General features: G+C 50.3%; 1 protein-coding gene across 5 annotated transcripts in view; it reads right to left on the reverse strand.

The window, feature by feature from the left end:
* Positions 1-19,420, reverse strand: part of PLPP4 (phospholipid phosphatase 4) — a 188,887-nt gene that overhangs the window by 67,602 nt on the left and 101,865 nt on the right. For 4 of the 5 annotated variants that reach the window (XM_059052001.2, XM_059051995.2, XM_067027434.1 and 1 more), the window contains 2 exons: positions 14,769-14,939; positions 2,244-2,852 (listed from right to left, as the gene is read on the reverse strand). In XM_059052001.2, the coding sequence (XP_058907984.1) occupies positions 2,653-2,852; positions 14,769-14,939 (371 nt within the window). In that variant the 3' untranslated portion in view covers positions 2,244-2,652. Of the gene's footprint in view, positions 1-2,243; positions 2,853-14,768; positions 14,940-19,420 lie in introns of those variants that run through there. The other variant, XM_067027433.1, reaches the window with a different exon arrangement.

Here is a 19,420-nt window from a genome sequence, read left to right on the forward strand (position 1 = left end):
CAAAAATGAAATAAAATAAAATAAAATGAACAAGGAAACCACCCCGCCCCTGTGTACAGGTAACCTGAGGACCTGGAGAAAGGTGACAGGGGAAAATGCTGGGGACTCTCCCTTCCAAGCCCCCTTACTTCTGGGCCGGCCACAGGGCAGAGGACACAGCGCTGGCCAGTGTAGAGGGAGTCTGAGCACGTTCACTCCGGGAGGGAGGAAGAGTGTCGCGGACCACAGCTTTCAAGCTGGGCTCCGTTTGCACCACCTGCAACTTGCTTTGCCGGAGACTGAATTAGTAACCCCTCACATCCAAAACAGGCCAGGGGCTGGGGAACAAACGCCTTCATTCTTGGCCGTTTTATCAGTGCCTTGCGATGTTGCATTTCCTTCACCTTAATGGAGTGTGAAATTAAAATATATGGATCCACAAAAACACCTGCCTTTTGTGAACTGGCTCGTACGGTTAATTATGTCTCCTAAGGATCCTGCCATACACTTCAGGTTATTATGTCCTTTGTGATTTTAATTACAATTTAATGAAAGCATTTACATGGCCTGTCTTAGGACTTTCAACTGAATAATCACCAGCATTAACGACGCTCTGTTCTTTGTTACTTTTCAGAGTCCTTCCATTTATCTTTAAATGTGCTTATATTAATTTTACATTTCATGGTCCAGAATTTTGTCATCATTAACTGAAGTGTGACTCTCTCTCTCTCTCTCACTTTCATTCTGCTTGCTATGCAGAGTATGGGGAAAACTGGAATCAAAGAAGTATTCGGGCTGCATTGGGTGTTCTTTTTTTAAATAGTAGGTAGCAAAGGCTCCTTTTCCTGCATTTTTATTTTTGACTTTATTTTGAAAATTACGAAATTTTTAGTTAGATCGGAATATTGTTTAAAATTTTACATGAATTTTGGCTCTGGGTTTAAAATGATGTCTCAGGAATTGCTATGACTTAGCTTTTAAAGTATCTCACATGTGTTTTCAAAGTTGCTTGTGAGTTTAACTGCTGCAATTTAAAAACATCGGACTTTGGAAGGATGTCACTTCAAGACTCCCCCGACCCCGACCCCGCAACAGGATGGTGGCTCCCTGGCTCAGTGCAGACACACGTTTGGAAGGACCACAGCTGGAGGGCTGCACTGGCGCTCATTTGATAAGCTCTTCACACACTCCCAGGCTGAGCCCGCAGCGGACGTGGCTGATCAGAGACACCCGGGTGGCTCCAACTGGCACGCCCAGGGCACAGCTATGCAGGTGACCACTTCTACAGCCACTCGAGTCTTTCCAAATGCAGTCCGTCCCACGGACTGCTGCAAAGCGACAGTCTTCAGACACCAGAGACGCTTCCCGTCGCAGCCGGCCCAGGAATCTGGAGAACCACTCGGCGCACGTGAATCAGAACTGAACGGCGGGACGCCCGCTGCTTTGAAGAGAACGCGGGCCGAGGAGCGGCAGGCTCTGTACTCAGCCTAGAAACGGTTCTCGACTGGCCGGGTTTTTTTTTGTTTTTTGGGTTTTTTTTTGCGGTACTCGGGCCTCTCGCTGCTGCGGCCTCTCCCGTTGCGGAGCACAGGCTCCGGACGCGCAGGCTCAGCGGCCACGGCTCACGGGCCCAGCCGCTCCGCGGCACGTGGGATCTTCCCGGACCGGGGCCCGAACCCGCGTCCCCTGCATCGGCAGGCGGACTCTCAACCACTGCGCCACCAGGGAAGCCCTCGACTGGCCGCTTTTAAACAGTTCGAAGAGCTGAGCAAGAGACAGCATGTTGCTGACTGTGCTCTGGCGCCTCTGCCCGCGCCCTATCGTGCTGTGACGCCACCTGCCAGACATTAATGGGGACACGCCGCCGCCGCCGCCTACGAAGCTTTCAAGCAGTGGGATCCGCCAGGGGAAGAACTACCTGGAGGCTGCTTCCTACTCCATCGTCACCCGGCCGTTCCCTTGAAAGGAAACGGTAGCCAGGGCCCTCAGAAAACTGCAGTGACCCCCCTGCCCATACTTGGAATCTTTATTTTCATCGTGTTTGGTGGAAGCCTACGCGTGAGCTTATTCGTCTCACTTCCTTCTAGATCCAACGATTCCCAAAGCCCTGGAGATACTAAGGCTGTATCTCCAAGTTGCAACTCCACTTCGGAGACAGGAGCTGTGGCTGACTGTCGTGAAGTTCTCAGCCTTTGCCCCCAGCTCAGCACCCAGAGCGACCACAGCCAGAGCAGCGCCGGGCCAGCTCCTCAGCCGGCGGCGGATGTGAGACTCACTTGCGGCCCCGAATGACTTGTGCGCTGAACGGCCAACGCCACGTCTTCCAGGTGGGACATTTTATTATGCTTTACGACCATGAAATCACAGGACGGTGGCTGCGACAGGAAACATTGCAGATGGAGGAATCGACCAAGCTGCTCCCGCCCACCCTTGCAGCCCCCTTCCAAACCCACGGGTCTCTCAGAGAATGGTCCTGGGTCCTTCCCTTGCAAATTCAGGAGAGCTGAAAGTAGACACCGAAAGTAGCAAGAACACCGCCAGCAAAATGGAAGGAGAAGGGTAACTTGGAGAAACAGCTGATGAGGAGAACACACGACAGGAAACCTCTTCTACTGTGTCATGATAGGTGGTAGAGTGTGGCCCGGGCTCAGCGTCCATCCTCCGAGGTCCCCGTCAGACGGGGCCCTCGGTGATCCCCTCAGGGGGCACGCTGGGCGCGCTGTCGGCCGCGGGCCTCTCATCTTTCTTCAGCGACGGCGGGACTCGTAGGCTGACGTAGGGTTTGTGACAAGCTGTGTTGGCCAGAGGCGGGTAGTGCTGTCTGTAGCAAATGTAGGCAAAAATGAGGCCAATGACTCCACCAACAAAAGAATCTAGGACAGAAGAGCAAAACCGGGAGAAACGCGTTATGATTCATTCAAATGTGGCCAGTTATGTTTTCCAGAAAGCACTTTTCCTGCAATGACTGGTTTGCTAATTGGACCCCCTGAAAGACTAAAGGAAAGAGAAACCTCACTGGATCTACAGATCTTGCGGCCTCCGCAAACTCTTATCATTTTTAGAACTTTAACATCCTTTTAAAGCGTGTACTTGATTGAGTCTTCTCTTTATATAATATGCAGCTGAACACAGCATGAACTCAGATTTGCATTCTTGATTTTGAAAATCAATTCCAAATTCTGGAAGAATTCCGGCCATCTCCATGGGATCTGGATACCCTCGGGGGCTGTCATTTCTCTTCCTTTAGCAAGTTCCCACTGGACTCCTGCAATGCTGCCGGTACACCACAGAAACCCAGCGGGCACGCTGGCCTCTGCTTCAGTCAGTGATTGATTTCCCAGGGATGAAATGAAACTTCTGAGTCACAAAGTGAATGAAACATTTTATGATACACCAAACTTGACAGTCCCGGCGGGAGGGGCCCAATGCCTCCAAAAAGCTGCAGATTTTATCAAGTTGGAGGGTGCTGGGGGGGGGCAGACAAGGCAGGAGAGGGTATCTGCAGGTGAAACAGGCCCCTTCACCACCTCTATGGCGGCCCCTTGGCAAAAAGGGCATTCAGCTGGTTCCCAGTAGAGACGCCATGAAAGCAGCTCACCCCAACAATCTTCACTCTGTGTGTGTGTGTGTGTGTGTGTGTGTGTGTGTGTGCGTGTGTGTATCGTGTGCATGCGTGCCCTTTAAACTAACCATGGGTTATTCTTGCCAAAAAGATCCTAAAATAATGGAAGACCCCCCCTGACAAGAGAAACTTTGCACTCTCATGAAGGTCGCTGCCAGGCTGAACTGTCATCCTCCATTCGGGGGTTTCCACTTTCACCTTCATTACTTTGTTGAATCGCCCACACCTGCTATGGGCACGGAGCATCAGCCCCATTTTACAGAAGAAATTCAGGCTCAGAGAGGCCAACACAACTTTCCACGGCCCCACCCCTTGTTAATGAGGGAACTGGCCTTGAACTCTGGCGTCCCGACTCTGACCTGCACTGCTTCTCGGGGCTGCGCTCGAACCCTGGCAGGTTCACCCCAAGCTTTCCGTGTCCCAGCTTTCAGAACACAGCAGGCCATGACTGAAGGGCAGTGCACCTGGGCTCAGATTGGGGACAACAGCTTTCCTTTCCCAGCGCCGGGGATGTGAAGTCTCCCGACCCTTCCCAGTAAGCAACACACTGTGTACTGACCTCAGTTTAAAGTCACAGGCTGACTCTCCTGTGTCTCCTGCAGGGGAGTTTGGGGTGGCTGTCAAAGAAATATATCTTCCAAGAAAACAAACTGTTCAACGCTTAGATATCTGCACCCCACTTATCAGCCCTTTTGTGATAGGTATTCTGGCTCCATCTAGAATAACTGGGATCATCTTTGAGGAAAAGGACAATATTTTGGTATTTTATTATCTTTTGAAGAATTGCTTCTACCTTCAGCATTTTTACTAGACTAAGAGTTAAACGTTTAAAATCACTATAATAAATAGCTTTAAGCTCCTTTAAATATAGTAATTTAGTGCATGTAATTTTATTTATAAACAGCATCAAAACAGGTGAGGAACACAGGCATTCCTATGATGGCAGAATGAAAGGTCCACTGTGTGCAGAACAGGTGCCCAGACCCTGCTCTGGCATCTGAGGGTGGACGCAGCTGCTAGTGACGGTTTCCCAAGTGCAAATACTGGGTTGGCCAAAAAGTTTGTTTGGGTGTTTCCATAACAATAGATGAGGTTATCTGCCTGATTAGACGCCTTCCCACTGCTCTTAGGGACTTGATTAAGCCCCTACGGCCTTCAAAGCCACACACCTGGTCCTGCCGTCGACCTCCCAACCATCCCCGTCCCCTCACTCTGCTGCAGCCACCGTCTTCCTTCTGTTTCTCCAATACGTCTGCTTCCTCCCCCTTCTCCCCTTCAATCCTGGGAATCCCTTCCCTTCATCTCACCTATTCAATTTCTACTCATCCTTCCAAGCTCAACTCAACATCCTTGTGCAAGGATGCATCACCTGACCTCCAGACTAGACCCTGTCTCCCAGGGATACACTCTCATTAGCCCCCGGGGGATAAGAATGGCAAATAGTACCGAGCTGCGCAATGATGTCATGTTTAACCCTGGACTCTACACTCCACCAGGGCAGGGGCTCTGTCTGGGTCATTGGCTGTTGATTCCTCAGTGCCTGGAACAGCACTTTGCTCACCTTACGCAGAATTAAGTTGGTGGAAGGAAGTGGATGAATGAATACGTGCACAGTAACTGGGGGTTAGATTCTGGTTACTGTCGTGCGGTGTCCTGTGTGAGCCCCGTGCCCCTTTCTGGGCCTCAGTTCCCTCATTAGGAGCAAGTGCGTGGCCACTGAGAGCCCTTCTCATGTGAGAGTCCCAGGGTCAGCCTACTGAGACTGCCTTCAGATCATCTGGAAACTGCCGAGGCATATTCAGAAAGTAGGTCCTATCCTTGATTGGGGTAACACATCTCTTACAAACAAAGGTCATTCTAACAGGTCAGAGAATGAATAACTCTAGCTGCTTCCTCTCCACAGGAGTGCAAACACGGTGCGACTGTGGCCACCACTGGGCAGAAAAGCGAGGAAAACAGATTAGTGGCCACTCAGCCCTGGTGAGTAGCCTCCAAGGTAGGAGGGGAGGAGAGGACCATCGGAGAGACATCAGTGAGACCCAGGGGCCCATCGTTGCTCCCAGAGCAGGCATCTGGGGCCACGGTAAGGTATCCAGCATCTACTGTCACCCCCGGCCTAAGAATCCTCCCAGCTGAGGAATCCGCGACAAAGACACTGCAGCCCCGACCAGGGCAAGTCACCGCACCTCGGAGCCTCAGTCTCCCTAGCTCTCAAACGCAAACCTCAATATCCACGTCATTGAGTCGTGACAATGATTTAATGAGAACTGCTTCTGAGTAGTATATCCCAGAGCACAACGCAAAACAAGATCTTAAAATATACTCTCCAAAAAAATCGTGCCTATGACTGTTGCCCTGTTCCTCTCCAGCACGACTGGGGGCTTTCTAGTCCCTCCCCGTCCTTCTTCTCACACAGCGACTCAGCTGCCTACGGTTGTCATTTCTTTCTTTTTTTTTTTTAAATGCTCTTGTGTTAATTCTAAACTTTATGGCTTTTTTTTTTTTTTTTTTTTTTTTTTTGCGGTACGCGGGCCTCTCACTGTGGTGGCCTCTCCCGTTGCGGAGCACAGGCTCCGGGTGCGCAGGCCCAGCGGCCACAGCTCACGGGCCCAGCTGCTCCGCGGCATGTGGGATCTTCCCGGACCGGGGCACGAACCTGTGTCCCCTGCATCGGCCGGCGGACTCCCAACCACTGCGCCACCAGGGAAGCCCATACAGTTGTCATCTCTTTAGCATGGCCAAACTTTCATAGCATTTTATTTATTTATTTTATTTTATTTATTTATTTATTTTTTTGCGGTACGCAGGCCTCTCACTGCCGTGGCCTCTCCCGTTGCGGAGCACAGGCTCCGGACGCGCAGGCGCAGCGGCCATGGCTCACGGGCCCAGCCTCTCCGCGGCACGTGGGATCTTCCCGGACCGGGGCACGAACCCCTGTCCCCTGCATCGGCAGGTGGACTCTCAACCACTGCGCCACCAGGGAAGCCCTCTCGTAGCATTTTAAATAAACACGTGAACTTAAAAAACATTTGTCACCCAAGAAAGTGGAAGATGATATGTACTATGAATTCCTCAGTGGAGTCACGAGGCATGATCAATGCGATTAAATCAAATTCCTTAAACTGAGAAACCCTTCACACTGCCTGTGGCCAGCAGCCTGTGAAATGTTCCAGGGCTTTTTCCAGTTCAAGGTCTTAGAGTCACACTATTGTTCTGTCTTTCCAATAGCCCCAGAGAACAGCCCCACAGGGTGTTATTTTTATTAGTATCTAAAGTGATCCAGGACAACTGCATTTAAGCCACTGACTACTGAACAGACCACACAGCAAAGCCTACAAATAATGCCATTTGACTTTCTATTTTCTGTGACAGGCATTTTATTAGATGCATCACTGACCAAAAGACATCAAATCATTCTGAGTATACGTTCCCCAGGCTGACGGGTGCGGCAGCAAAGCCGGAGAAGGGTGATTGCTGTCAATGTTGCTTTCCCATTTAATGGAATGAGTAAAAAGTGGTATCAAAGGTGCCACCACCACAGTTATCAGAGGTAACCGGGGCAATGAAAGGTCTAGCGAAGGCGCCTTCTCAGCAAAGTCATCCGGGGCTTTGTTTATCACAAAGGTGGTGAACAAGATTTACAAAATGACTTACTTTACGAGAGAGAATGCCACCAAATGCCACTTGATGAGATCACATTCGCATTCTGTAGAGCGTGTGCTGACAGAAAAGCAGGCAGGGGACAAGCGGGCCCTTATTAGGGAAAGAAACTACTTGGGATTGACTTCACCCCAAATATGGTAGCATGGGACAGGGTGGGGCCGCGATTCAACGGGGGCATATGTGGAGCTCCGTGTCCCCGGAGCACACACGCCGCAGTCTCCTCACTCAGCCTTCATGCCATTCATCCATCACGCATGTTGCACGGGGATCAGGTGTCAGGCGTGATGCCCGGTCCTAGGACATGAGGCTGAACAGAACAGACATGTTCCCAGTCCTAGGGGAAGTGACAGTCTTATCAGTGAGCTGCAGCTATAGTGCGCGCCACGAGGGAGGAATGTGGCTCTGTGAGATCAGCCAGGAGAGTGGCCTGGCTTGTCTGGACCAGGGGAGTTTCACTGAGGACAAGACCCACCGGCCAGCCCTGCAGGATAACCAGGTGTGAACACGGGGGAGGGGGGAGCGGAGGCAGGGAGGACAGTGCAGTCTTCCAGGCAGAGGAAGGAAGGGGCGTGGCAAGTTTGAGAAACTGAAGGAAGGTCCATCTTCTCGCAGGGGGTGGTGTCATTATACGTCTATAGGACGTAAGTTGACTAGGCTTCTGGTGTGGGCTGGAAAAGAAGGGTGTTCCACGTCCCCTCAGCCTGGACCAGGGTCCCCACTGGCTCTCTGGGCTGCTGTCTGTGCACCTCTCAGCCCACATCTCCCTCTCGGTGTTGACTCCCCCCTTGACTGCCTCACCTTCGTTTCCCCAGAGCCCAGCAAACATTCAGTAAATGTTTGGTGAACTGAGATGCACTGAACAACATTTACAAGATGCACTAAAGAACAGACATCACCAGCCACAAAAGGCCACACATTGTGTGATGCCCAGAATATGCAATGTCCAGAAGAGGGAGATCCAGAGAAAGAAAGTAGATTCATGGCTGCCAGGGGCTGCAGTGGCTGGAAGATATGAACGTTTTCTGGAATTAGACGGTGGTGATGGTCGCACAACTCTGAAGATACTAAAAGCCTTTGAATTGTGCACTTTAAAAGGGAAAATTTATGAATTATGAGTTATGAATTATATCTCAGCAAAGCTATTTAACAGGGGAGGCTAGAATCAACACCTAGTATGCTCCAATGGTAGTAGAAAGAGGGCTAGACTTTGAATCAGGCAACCTGGATTTGAATCCTTACCCATAAAATGGGCATGACCCCAACCCCTTCTCATGAGGTCAAAGGACAGGAAAGGGTCTCATGGAGTCTGGCCTACTGAGGTGCCAGCCCTGCTCACCTGCTCTGACACAAACAAGCAGAAAGGCTTCTGAAGATGTGCTGTCAAGTCCTTGGGAGGAACACATCCCTCTCTGTTGCCATGGCAACATCCAACATCACTCAGCTGGTGTGACTTGGGACCTTGTGTGCCTTGGGCTCTATGACCCAAGACCCTAGGGTAAATACCAGCTCTGGATAACTCAACAACCTCACATGATTGTTTCTGTTCTTTTTATTCTACTGCTAATGAAGCGTCCTGTTTTTGTGACTCTGAGTTTCTATAAAAGAACTTACGTAGCACAGAGAATGCACAATCCACCTGGCACACTGTAAGCTGGCAGGGCAGTGCCAAGTCTTTCTACCTCAATACTGTGCCTCCATCACAGAATGCCTGGCACACAGGCAACATAATGAATGAGTGAACGGATGAACTGTAAAGTTCACTTCTTTTATTCCTTTTTGAAGAGAAAGAACTTGCAAAGAATAATTTTAGTAAAACCAGTGTATAGAAAAAATGATACTAGTAAGAAAGCAATACGATTTAGTCAAAATCTTTCATTCATCCGTTCCACACATATTTATTGAGCACTGTTATGCATCAAGAATTGTTCCTCCAAAAGATATGCTGAAGTCCTAACCCCCAGTACCTCAGAATATAGCCTTATTTGGATATAGAGTCCGTACAAAGATGAGCAAGTTAAAATCAGATCAGTAGAATGGGCTCTAATCTAACATGACTGGTGTCCTTATAAAAAGGAGAAATTTGGACACAGGGACAGACACACACGGAGGGAAGATGATGTGAAGAAACACAAGGAAAATACCATGTAAAGATGGAGGCAGAGACTGGAATTATGCTTTTTCCATAAGCCAAGAAGTATCTGGGGCTAATAAGCTGGAAGAGGCAAGGAAGGCTCTTTTCCGTACAGGTGTCAGAGCAAGTGTGGCCGGCCAACGGCGTGATTTTCCGCTTCTAGCCTCCAGGACCATGAGACAATTTCTATTCTTCCAAGCCACTCAGTTGGTGGAACTCTGTTACAGAAGCCCTAGGAAACTAACACAAGTACCTACTAAGTGTCACGCCAAGAAAAGAGACACAAATCCCTGCACGCAGAGAGTATATTCTAGTACAGAGCTCAGCGAACCACGTGCACCATTCATTTACATGCTGTCATAGCTGCTTTCATGCCACCACTGCCAACTTGAGTAGCTACAACAGAGACTGTATGACCCACATAAAGCCTAAGATAATTTACTATCTGACCCTTTGCAGGAAAAGTTTGCAGACTCCTACTCAAGTAGATAAGAATGGACAATAATCAATACTAAGCAATGACTTAGTTTGTCAGACAGTGGTAATAAATGAGCAAAGGCGACTGTCAGACGTGGTAATAAATGAGCAAAGGTGAGAGCCACAGGGAGTGTGGTGGACGGGCTGCGATTCCAGCAGAATGGTCACCTAAGACAGCCTCCCTCGATCTAAGATTAGGAGGGGGAAGGGAAGGAGCCACACACACATCTGAGGGAAGAGCATTCCAGGCACGGGAGAGAGCCAGTGCAAAGGTCCTGAGGTGGGAAAGCACTGGCATGAACAAGGAGGGGCAGTGCAGAGTACTAACAGGGAGGCAGGGACTGAGGGACCAGATCTTAATGCCACTGCAGGGCCTGGGCTTCGATGCTGACAGCAATGCGGAGTCACCAGGGGCTTTTCGCGGAGGCGAGGCACCACATGTGACGGGGCGCTAAAGGCTCATTCTGGCTGCAGTGTGAGGGGCAGAGGAGGAAGGAGGGAGAAGGGCAGCAGGGCTTCTGCAATAATCCAGGCAACAGGTGAGGGTGGACTGCAGTGGGGAAAGGAAGTTGGATTCTGGAACTATTCTGAGCACAAAGCCAACAGAAGAGACCCGAGAAAAATCACAGAAAACAGAGGGGGAGCATTCCCTGCAATCAATGAAGCCAGGTTGTCAATGAGACCTGGGAGCAGCCAAAACCTATCTTCCCTGGGAACTAAGAAACGAGGGATGCCAGGGCAGAGGGCCTGGCTGAGAAAGCCTCTCTGGAGGCCCAAAGCTCCCTGTCCAGGGGGTTCTGATGAAAAGGGAGGGGGTGGCCCGGGGCCGCAGACCGCTCAGAGCCCTCCCTCGGGGATGCCCTGGGTATGAAGGCAGAGGTGGGCAGACCCACCGGCAGTCAAGGCTCAGAGGTCCCCAGACCCCAAGCAGCGTTTGGCAGCTGAAGACAAATGCGAATGCAGAGCCCACCACCTGGGACAGCTGACTGCAGAGGGACGATAAGGGGAGATCAGCTCACTCAGGACGGAGGATCTCGGAGGGAGAATCTCGGCGCTCTTGTTCTGTGTAAGGCTGGCGGGTTTGGGGGGGAACAATGGTTTCATTCCAAAGTCTCCTTTTCAAGTCACTTCGTTTAGAAAATTTAGAGATTGCTTCTGACAGCCCAAGGGAGGGAGGCCTGGTGAACAGTCTGCGTCCCTCAACTCTGTGTGTGTGTGTGTGTGTGCGCGTGTGTGTGCGCGTGTGTGCGCGCGCGTGTGTGTGCATGCGTGTGTGCGCACGTACGTGTGTGTGAGCGTGTGTGTGGGGTGAACGTGGGGGGAGAGGAGGGAGCAGCCTCTACCTGGCTTTTTAGTGTGGCTCATGTACAGTCGGGCGCAGTGTCCCTGTCCCCAAACACCCCATCTGCAGAGACTGGAAACCACACATAAATTCATTTCACATCACAGACCCTTCACAGCCCAGTCCGAGAAACCTGGCAAAGGCAATGTCACCATCTTGAAATTTTCAGCCCAGTCAAGCACGGCATCTATGACTGGCATGGATGAGTTCCAGCCTCAGCCTGGGTGGAAACAAACGACTGCTTCCTCCCTTGAGACACGGTTTTCTGGATTACATTCAGAGGGAGGTGCTCTTTCTTACGATGAAACACCACACAGGCACTCAGGGCTGCTTACAATGACCTATGATTAGAGAATCCGTGTTGCTTAGAAGGCTACCCGAAAGCTGGAGTCACACAAGGAAAGCCTGGACCCAGATACAGGGATTTGAGGGCAGAGGCAGCTCCTTGTTACGTCCATTAACAGAGAAAAAGGACACACTCCTGCCACTTCTAGCTGTAACTGTCCACTGACTGGAAACCACACACACACAAGACTATGAGTTGGGGCAGTGAGGGTTCAGTGAGGCGCTCTGTTCCTTCTGTGTGTTTTTCTCTACAGATGTTCTTCCCAGCATGGAAATTCCACAAGTTTTAACTCTGAAAACACACAGTTAATCACAAAGGTAAGCTTCTTTGTGAAGCACTGGCCCTGTGGTCGGCGTCCCCCGTGGACTCTCTAGCTTCTGGCTGACCCGAAAGCCAGCGTGTCATAGAGACGTGGAGAACCTTAGCCAGACAAAGATTTATTATCCAGCCAGTGCTTTTATTGCTGAAGAGGTCCTGCTAAGTGTTTTGCTGCCCCTCCAGACCATGGCCTGTGCCCTCCATTTTCCTCACTTCATGAAACAACAGACTCGTGTGTTTGGAGTGGAGCTGGAAAGGCAGAAAAGACCAGAAGGACGTTGATAACAGAAAACCACCATGATAATGAACAGAGCAAAGCGTTTGAGATTATGGGCTATTTACTGTATATGAATATGTAATCGAGTAATTGGATATCCTTCCACATGAGGCGCAGTTGCTTAAATCAAAATTGGAATGGAGTCATAAAAATCTCATAACATTAATGTTGTTAACCAAAGTCTATAATGAGAGGTTCTCAGGTTGTGCTGCTGCCTATGGGTCTCCCCGTGAATTCTCGTCATGACAGATGACCCCCGCCCATGGTCACCGGACACCTCAGGCCACCAAAGAGCAACAACTTATTAATCTCGGCTGGGCATCGTGCCTCAAACACCCACCTGCACAGCAGCCGAAGGCCTCACTATCCATCCCCTCTCCAAGCTGGAAACCTTGGCAGCCTCTCTGATTACTCCCTTAATAAGTGAGTGTTGAATGAATACAATTTTCCACTCACTGAACATTGTGTCTTCTTCACACGTAGATGGAGCTGAGATGTGGCTACAGGTCAGCCTTTCTCAACCTCAGCAACAGACATCCGGGGCTGTGGGGAAGTTGCTATCTTGGGCACTGTAGGATGTTTAATAGCATCCGTGGCCTCTACCTACTAGATGCCAGTAGCAACCACCACAAACACCACCTCTACTTGTGAAGACGTCTCCAGTCATTGCTAAATGTCCCCTGGGAGGTTCAGTTGCCCCCACTGAGACCACTGGTATAGACAGTGACGATGGCCTCATAAAGGGGAATTCAGGTGAGATAAGCCTGACTCAGAGCCCATTAGAGGATCCAAGCAAAGGCACACTGCACCCCTGGCTGACTCCAGGGCACAAACTGAACAGACGATGGCACAGCTGGATGGACAGTTGGGCCACATCCATGACCTGGACCGACGGAGGCACATTCAGCTTTGGCTGCAGGAGTCTACCACGATGCAATTTTGGTTTGTTCCCCCCATCCCAAGTATGGCCCGAAACATCACTGATCACAGATTCTCTTGCTTTGCTCTCCCATCAGCCCACAGAGCATTAATATTCTCCCTCTACTACTCCAAGTTCCTTTCTGTGCCAGCTGGATAGAATGGGTGTGAAGCCCTGTTGCCAGCAGGCCTCAAGTGTACCAGCCGCATCAGAAGTCCAGCATTTCCCCAAAGCCAAGAGCTGCGATCCCTCGTCCTTTCATGACACACCAGCCGCAGCTCGGTAATGAGTAACAAAAGAGCATTTAATAGAGGCCAAGCTCACCTCTTAGGTTTTCAAGACAAGGACACTCCACAAAAGCCCTTACTACCTTGCAAGATGAAGCCAAAATCTCTTCAACTCTAAAACCCTTAATCATTTCTCAGATCCTAAGCGGCTGAATAAAAGTGGAAACCAGGGATTCCCGGCTTACAAACAGACCGTGTTCCAAAAGCACGTCCACCTCGAAATCGGTGGTTTGGGAAACACACGCCTCCTTCTTTAGAAATGAGGCACTCAGCAACGACAATACCGACTCTCGTCTGTGCGATGCGCTTTCAGTTACGACGGACGCGCAGATCCATTATTTCATTCAGTCTGTGAAACGGCTCTGGGCAATCTTGGGGGATTACCGTTCCCACGCTCAGAAGCAGCTGCAGTTTACAGGATAAATGAGAAGCAGCCCACGAAATGCTCATGGGGAAATGCCCCAATCACATGCGCCACAATGATTCTGTTGGAAAACATTCCTAGTTCCAAGGGTGCAGTGGTTATGCCCCTGCGCTGCTGGCCCAGAGATCCCCTCCCTGCCCCCCCCCTCACGGCGTGGCCTCCTATATCCAGAACTTCATCCAAGTCACTGATGAAAGCAGAGAACAAGGGAGGCTCAGGGTCCAGCCCGATGGGCCTCGACTCACTGCCCCCATCAGCATGGCCTCAAGACCCCCGATCAGTGTTTGATGCCTCCGCCTGTCCAGACCGCACATCAGCCCCCCTTTCCCCCTTCACCCCCCCGGCTGAAGCTGGAGGCTCATGACACCCAGAGCGTGAGTTCCAGGAGAGCGGAGGGTGGAGATGAGGCCGGAGAAGGTGGGGCAAAGGCACCTCCAACTAGGGGTTCCCCTCACCCCTTAGCCTCAACTGCCGCCTCGCTACTACTGGAACACCTGGGAAGAGGTGAGAAGAGGGCGGTCAGAGAAGGGGGAGGAGGGGGTGGCGCCTGCTGACAGCAGGAAGACAGGAAAGGAAGAGCAGGTAGAGGCGGTGACAAATACATCCTTGTGGGATGGACTTGAGATTTGAAAGGAGCCAACCACCACTTGGCGTCAAGTCTGAGACGGGGGCAAGGGACCCAGCAGGGAAGTCCGTCCGAGTCTGTGACTGAGGGCCTGCCATCCCAGCAGGACTTGAGGGGTCTACCTGAGCATGAAGGAGGGGGAGGAGCTCCGATCCTGTCCCCAGCAAGGACAGTCTGAAGGCCAGAACCCACCTGAACAGGTGCATTCTTTAAAAAACTGTGTCTGCTCTGTCGCTTCAGCCTCCTCTGGTTTCTCGCAGTGGCCACTTACCCCTCCCCAGTGGGTGCACGTCTCCCCGCTTCCCCGCAGGAGGAGGCAGACGCGGAAGGACGGGGCGGGCTCCGGGCAGGAACTCACCTTGCCAGTGATGCTTGTAGTCACACATGCGGGACAGGGCGATCATCATGGCGCAGTACAGGGGCAGGATGGCAGCACAGAGCCGCCAGCTCTTCCCCCGCCCGCTCTCGGTGAAGCAGTGCAGCTTGCCGGCCAAGTAAAACGTCGTGAAGCCGAGTCCTGAAAAGGCGACTGCCGAAGAGAAACAGCAGGTGTTACTCGAGCAGATGGGAAGCAGCAGGGACACAGGGCGCCCTGAGCGTCCTGTCTGCCGTCCTGCACACCTACCAGCGCCAAGGCCATGTTGGCACCAGGCACCATCCAGGCAACCTGTGCTCTTGCTAGAACCACGCTGGCATGAGAATGAGAACAGGTCAACAATGAGAATGACCTTCCAGGCTGGCATGTGATCAAAATCTATTCCATTTCATTCATTCATTCATTCATCAAACAATGACTTAATGGGTGTCTACTGTGTGCTAGACAGGCGCTGATCAAGGTGGGGGGAATTAAAAAGATGCCTCAGAGTCTTTATCTGGTCTCAAGGGGCCCTCGGTCTGATCGAAGGTGATGGCCACGCTAATAGAGAGTTTTAATACAATGTGTTGAGTTCTATAAGAAAAAAGAGTGCATGCAAAACAAATGACTGTGATGACAGCATAGCTTTGAAGGGAGAGGGAAAGTAAGGAAGTTTTGGCTTGGTGGCACTCAGTAAAGCTGGAACAGCACGTGCTGTGGAGAAGTGAGTTTGACAGAGAAGTCAATGATGACAAATTCCTTATTTTCTCTTACAAATTACGGTTAATTTTTAGAATTGCAAAGACAACTCATAGCTGTGCTGAATCCATTGTCAAAAGTGTGGAGTCGGGGGTAGTATGTGAACCCCAAGCTTTCCACCCAGTCAGGTTTAAACCACAGTTGAACTCAGTGAGTAAGGTGGGTCTTCTGTGGGCTTAGAACAACGGTCCTCAACCCTGGCTACACACGGAGTCACCTTTAAAACCTGGGAAGCTTTCAAAACTATTGGTAGCCAGGTCTCATTGTCAGACATTCTGTTTGCACTGGTCTGGAGTGGATCTTAGTGGTGTGCGTGCGTGTGTGCCTGTGTGTGGACTCCCCAGGTGATTCTATTTTTAAAAAAATAATTATTTATTCATTTTTTTTTTAAATTTCTTTTTTGGCTGTGTTGGGTCTTCGTTGCTGCGTGTGGGCTTTCTCTAGTTGAGGCGAGCGGGGGCTACTCTTCACTGCAGTCAGTGCACGGGCTTCTCATTGCAGTGGCTTCTCTCATTGCGGAGCATGGGCTCTAGGCGCACGGGCTTCAGTTGTGGCACATGGGCTCAGTAGTTGTGGCTCTTGGGCTCTAGAGCGCAGGCTCAGTAGTTGTGGCGCATGGGCTTAGTTGCTCCGCGGCATGTGGGATCTTCCCAGACCAGGGCTCGAACCCGTGTCCTCTGCATTGGCTGGCAGATTCTTAACCACTGTGCCACCAGGGAAACCCTCCCCAGGTGAGTCTAATGGCAGCCAGGAGTGAGTTTAGCTGCTTTTGCTGAAGGCAGGGGCTACAGCTCCCACCTTCTCTGGACACCAGCCTATTGAAAACTTTCCTCTTGATGAGAAAGTACTCCTGAGGCTTGAGCGGCAGAGCTCCTAGGTAACCAGTCTGCACAGTGATTTGGTAGATTTGGCAGAATGGGTCTAATGCCGTAACACCAAGGACTTTAAGAGACTGTCTGAAACCTGAGCAGCGGCCTCGGCATCAGTGAGTTTGTCACAAATACAGAATGTCAGACCCACCCCGGACCTACTGAGTTAGAATCCGTATTTCACCAGATCCACAAGCGAGCTGTGTGTGCCCCGAAGTCTGAGAAGGTCTGGCCTACAGCACATTCATCCTCTTTATACAACACCTCTGAGAGTCCATCTTCAGGAAATAATACAAAACTATGGAGAAATCTAGAAGCTATTCCGCTCAAAGTTATTTATAATTATGGGAAAACGTAAAGATAAAGAACTGGGATATTTCCATTCAATGGATTATGATGCAACCATGGAAATTATTGTGATTATGTAGCACTACACACAATACCTAGGACACAATGTTAAGAGAAAAAAGCAAGAGCCTAAATTGTAGGTTCACGATAATCATGGTTACAGTACATAAAAATGAATAACCTGCAACTTTAACAAATTATCTCTGATAATAATGTGTCTTCTTAAACGGGGTCCCCCAAGTATGAACACAAGCTGATACCAAAGCAGAACTTTTTCAGCAATCAAATTAAACAAGGTAACAGAGTATTTTTTTCTAAACAGGATATTAAGCCAGGTTTATCTCAGGAATAAAAATGACGCACTTAAACATTTTTGAATAATGATTTGTACTCCAACAGGAAAGCAGTGCCAACATACATTGAATATTCTGTTTAAAGTAAAACTATGCGCAAAACTGCATTGCCCGGGCCTGTTCTAGACTGTTTGCTATGATGAATGATTTACAGGGTGTCCAAAGTGGCCCCATTTGGCCATCACCCTCCTAGCAAGTGCAACGGGTTCTTAATTGCCCATCCTCACCCACTTTGCTCTGTCTCTGCTTTTCGTTCACACTCTGCCCTGAGGTAACAGAGTCGGGGAGGGCTGGACACTCGGCTCTGGTGAGAAGCAGCCTTATTCTGAGCTCTTACAGGAGGAGTAACGGACTTCGCTCAAATCTGACAGTTTAGCAGTCCACCCACCTAATTACTGCTACTCCATTTATATAAGCGTCTTGAGCATCCACGGATTTTGGTATCCGTGGGGCTCCTGGTACTATTCCCCAAAGGATGCTGAGGGTTGACTGCACGTTGAATGTGGCAAGCCTAGAAGATCTGCCCTGGGGCTCTGCAGGGCTAGGGATGCGAGCTTCCGAGGTTCCAATCGGAGGAGAGGCAGCCCTGGGTGTCGCCAAGCTGTCACCTCTCGGGAAAACATTAAAAAGACGGTCAATGAGCGTAGAGTGGATGTTGAGCAGGAATGTGTATGTGTCCCCGTAAAAAATGGTTTGGAGACTTTAAGACACATGAGTCCCGGCTCAGCAGCCAACAGCCCTGAGCCTCTGGGCATATTCACAAGATGGACAAGGGGCTGCTGAAAACCCTCCGAAGTCAAGTCCTGGGGCAGGTGGTTTGAGGCCAGACCCTCAGCCTCCACCCGGTCACCTCCTTGCCCCCAGGAACTCAAATTTGGCCAGTTTCGACAGTGGAGGCTGTGGCTCATTCTTTGGAGAGCAGGTAAAGCATATTCTCTCCCGCTCAGTGGGACCCGCGCTGCAGGTCCTCCAAAATGGAGAAGCACCTACTTCTTTGAAAAGGAGGAGGGATTCAAAGGCATTTTAAAGGCTGAGTTCAACAGCCTAGATCATGTGGGTATCCAGCAGCAGCCAGTCTCACATCCTACCGGGCCCCCGGGCAGCATTTGTAAAGCAGCACTGTGCACCCTTGTCTAGCTGACATGATAGACTCTGATTCCATGCGAACCCTTATGCTTGCTGCTCTCTCACTGATACTCCTAGAGCTACTGAACCAGCATGACGTCCTCTGGCAAAGGGCTTCTGAGGCGCTTCCTTCTGGCCCAGGATGCACGTCCCAGCTGTGGGCAGCTCAGGTGCTTTGTCAAAATTCCTGCTTTCCCAAATACCAACTGAGTAAGAATTAGGCTCTACCAAACCATCCGGAATTCACAGGATCCCACAGTTTTTCTGCCACCTCCTCCCGTGAGGCTGGGGGTTTGGGACCAGGATGTAATCTCCCATGAGCCTCCCAGCTCTGAGATCCTGGGACTTACCAAGGCTCAGATTCAAGTTCAACTGGGAGAAAAAAAAAACAAAAACAGAAAGGTCTTTAAAGAAATTCTTTCCAATTCTAGCCAAACACCATCCTCTTCTCTTCTCAAAGCAACATGCATTTGAGACCCTGAGGGGCTGTAGAAGTTTTCATGCTAGTGAGGGGCAGATGAGATGACGACATTCGTTCCAAGTGACCGTCTTCCCCCTGAAACACGGTCCTTGCTTCCACCATGATTAGGAAATAAAACTGAGAATTGAGCAAAGATGCAGGCAAAGCACTGGACATTTTGGAAGATCTCGGGATTATGAAAGGATAAATGCATTCATATTTTGCTAACATTATTAACAGAAATATGATTAGAACAGTCCCAAGCCAGTGGTGTGAGAGAAAACTGAGAGTCTACCTCTCCAGCGGTAGAACAGAGTTTAGAAAACACACACACACACACACACACACACACACACGCACACGCACTCACGGTGATGGTGGGAAGAGCATATGCCCCTTCCTTTCAGAGCTTGTAGCAGGTTTTCTTGGCTGGAAGCAGCTGATTATAAATATTTCTATGTTGATCTGGCTGTGAAAAGTAAAGATGCTCTTGGAGCCTCTAAACTAGGAAGCAGATAAAAGAGTGTGGCTCCCCCACCTGGTTTCTGGCATTTTTCAGTGCTCGCTTGGCTGTCATCGACGAGTCAATGAGCAAAGCATCACAATACAAGTTGCTGGTCCAGGTGGTGACGCCAGGCATGCCGCATTAACAGGTCTATCTGCCTGCCCAGTGATTCTGAAAGGGAATCACTGACTCTTCTCTCCAGCTGCATAGATGAATTGTCACAGGTTCACAACAGC

The sequence above is a fragment of the Kogia breviceps genome, chromosome 2, assembly GCF_026419965.1.
Source record: "Kogia breviceps isolate mKogBre1 chromosome 2, mKogBre1 haplotype 1, whole genome shotgun sequence".
Lineage (NCBI taxonomy): Eukaryota > Metazoa > Chordata > Mammalia > Artiodactyla > Physeteridae > Kogia > Kogia breviceps.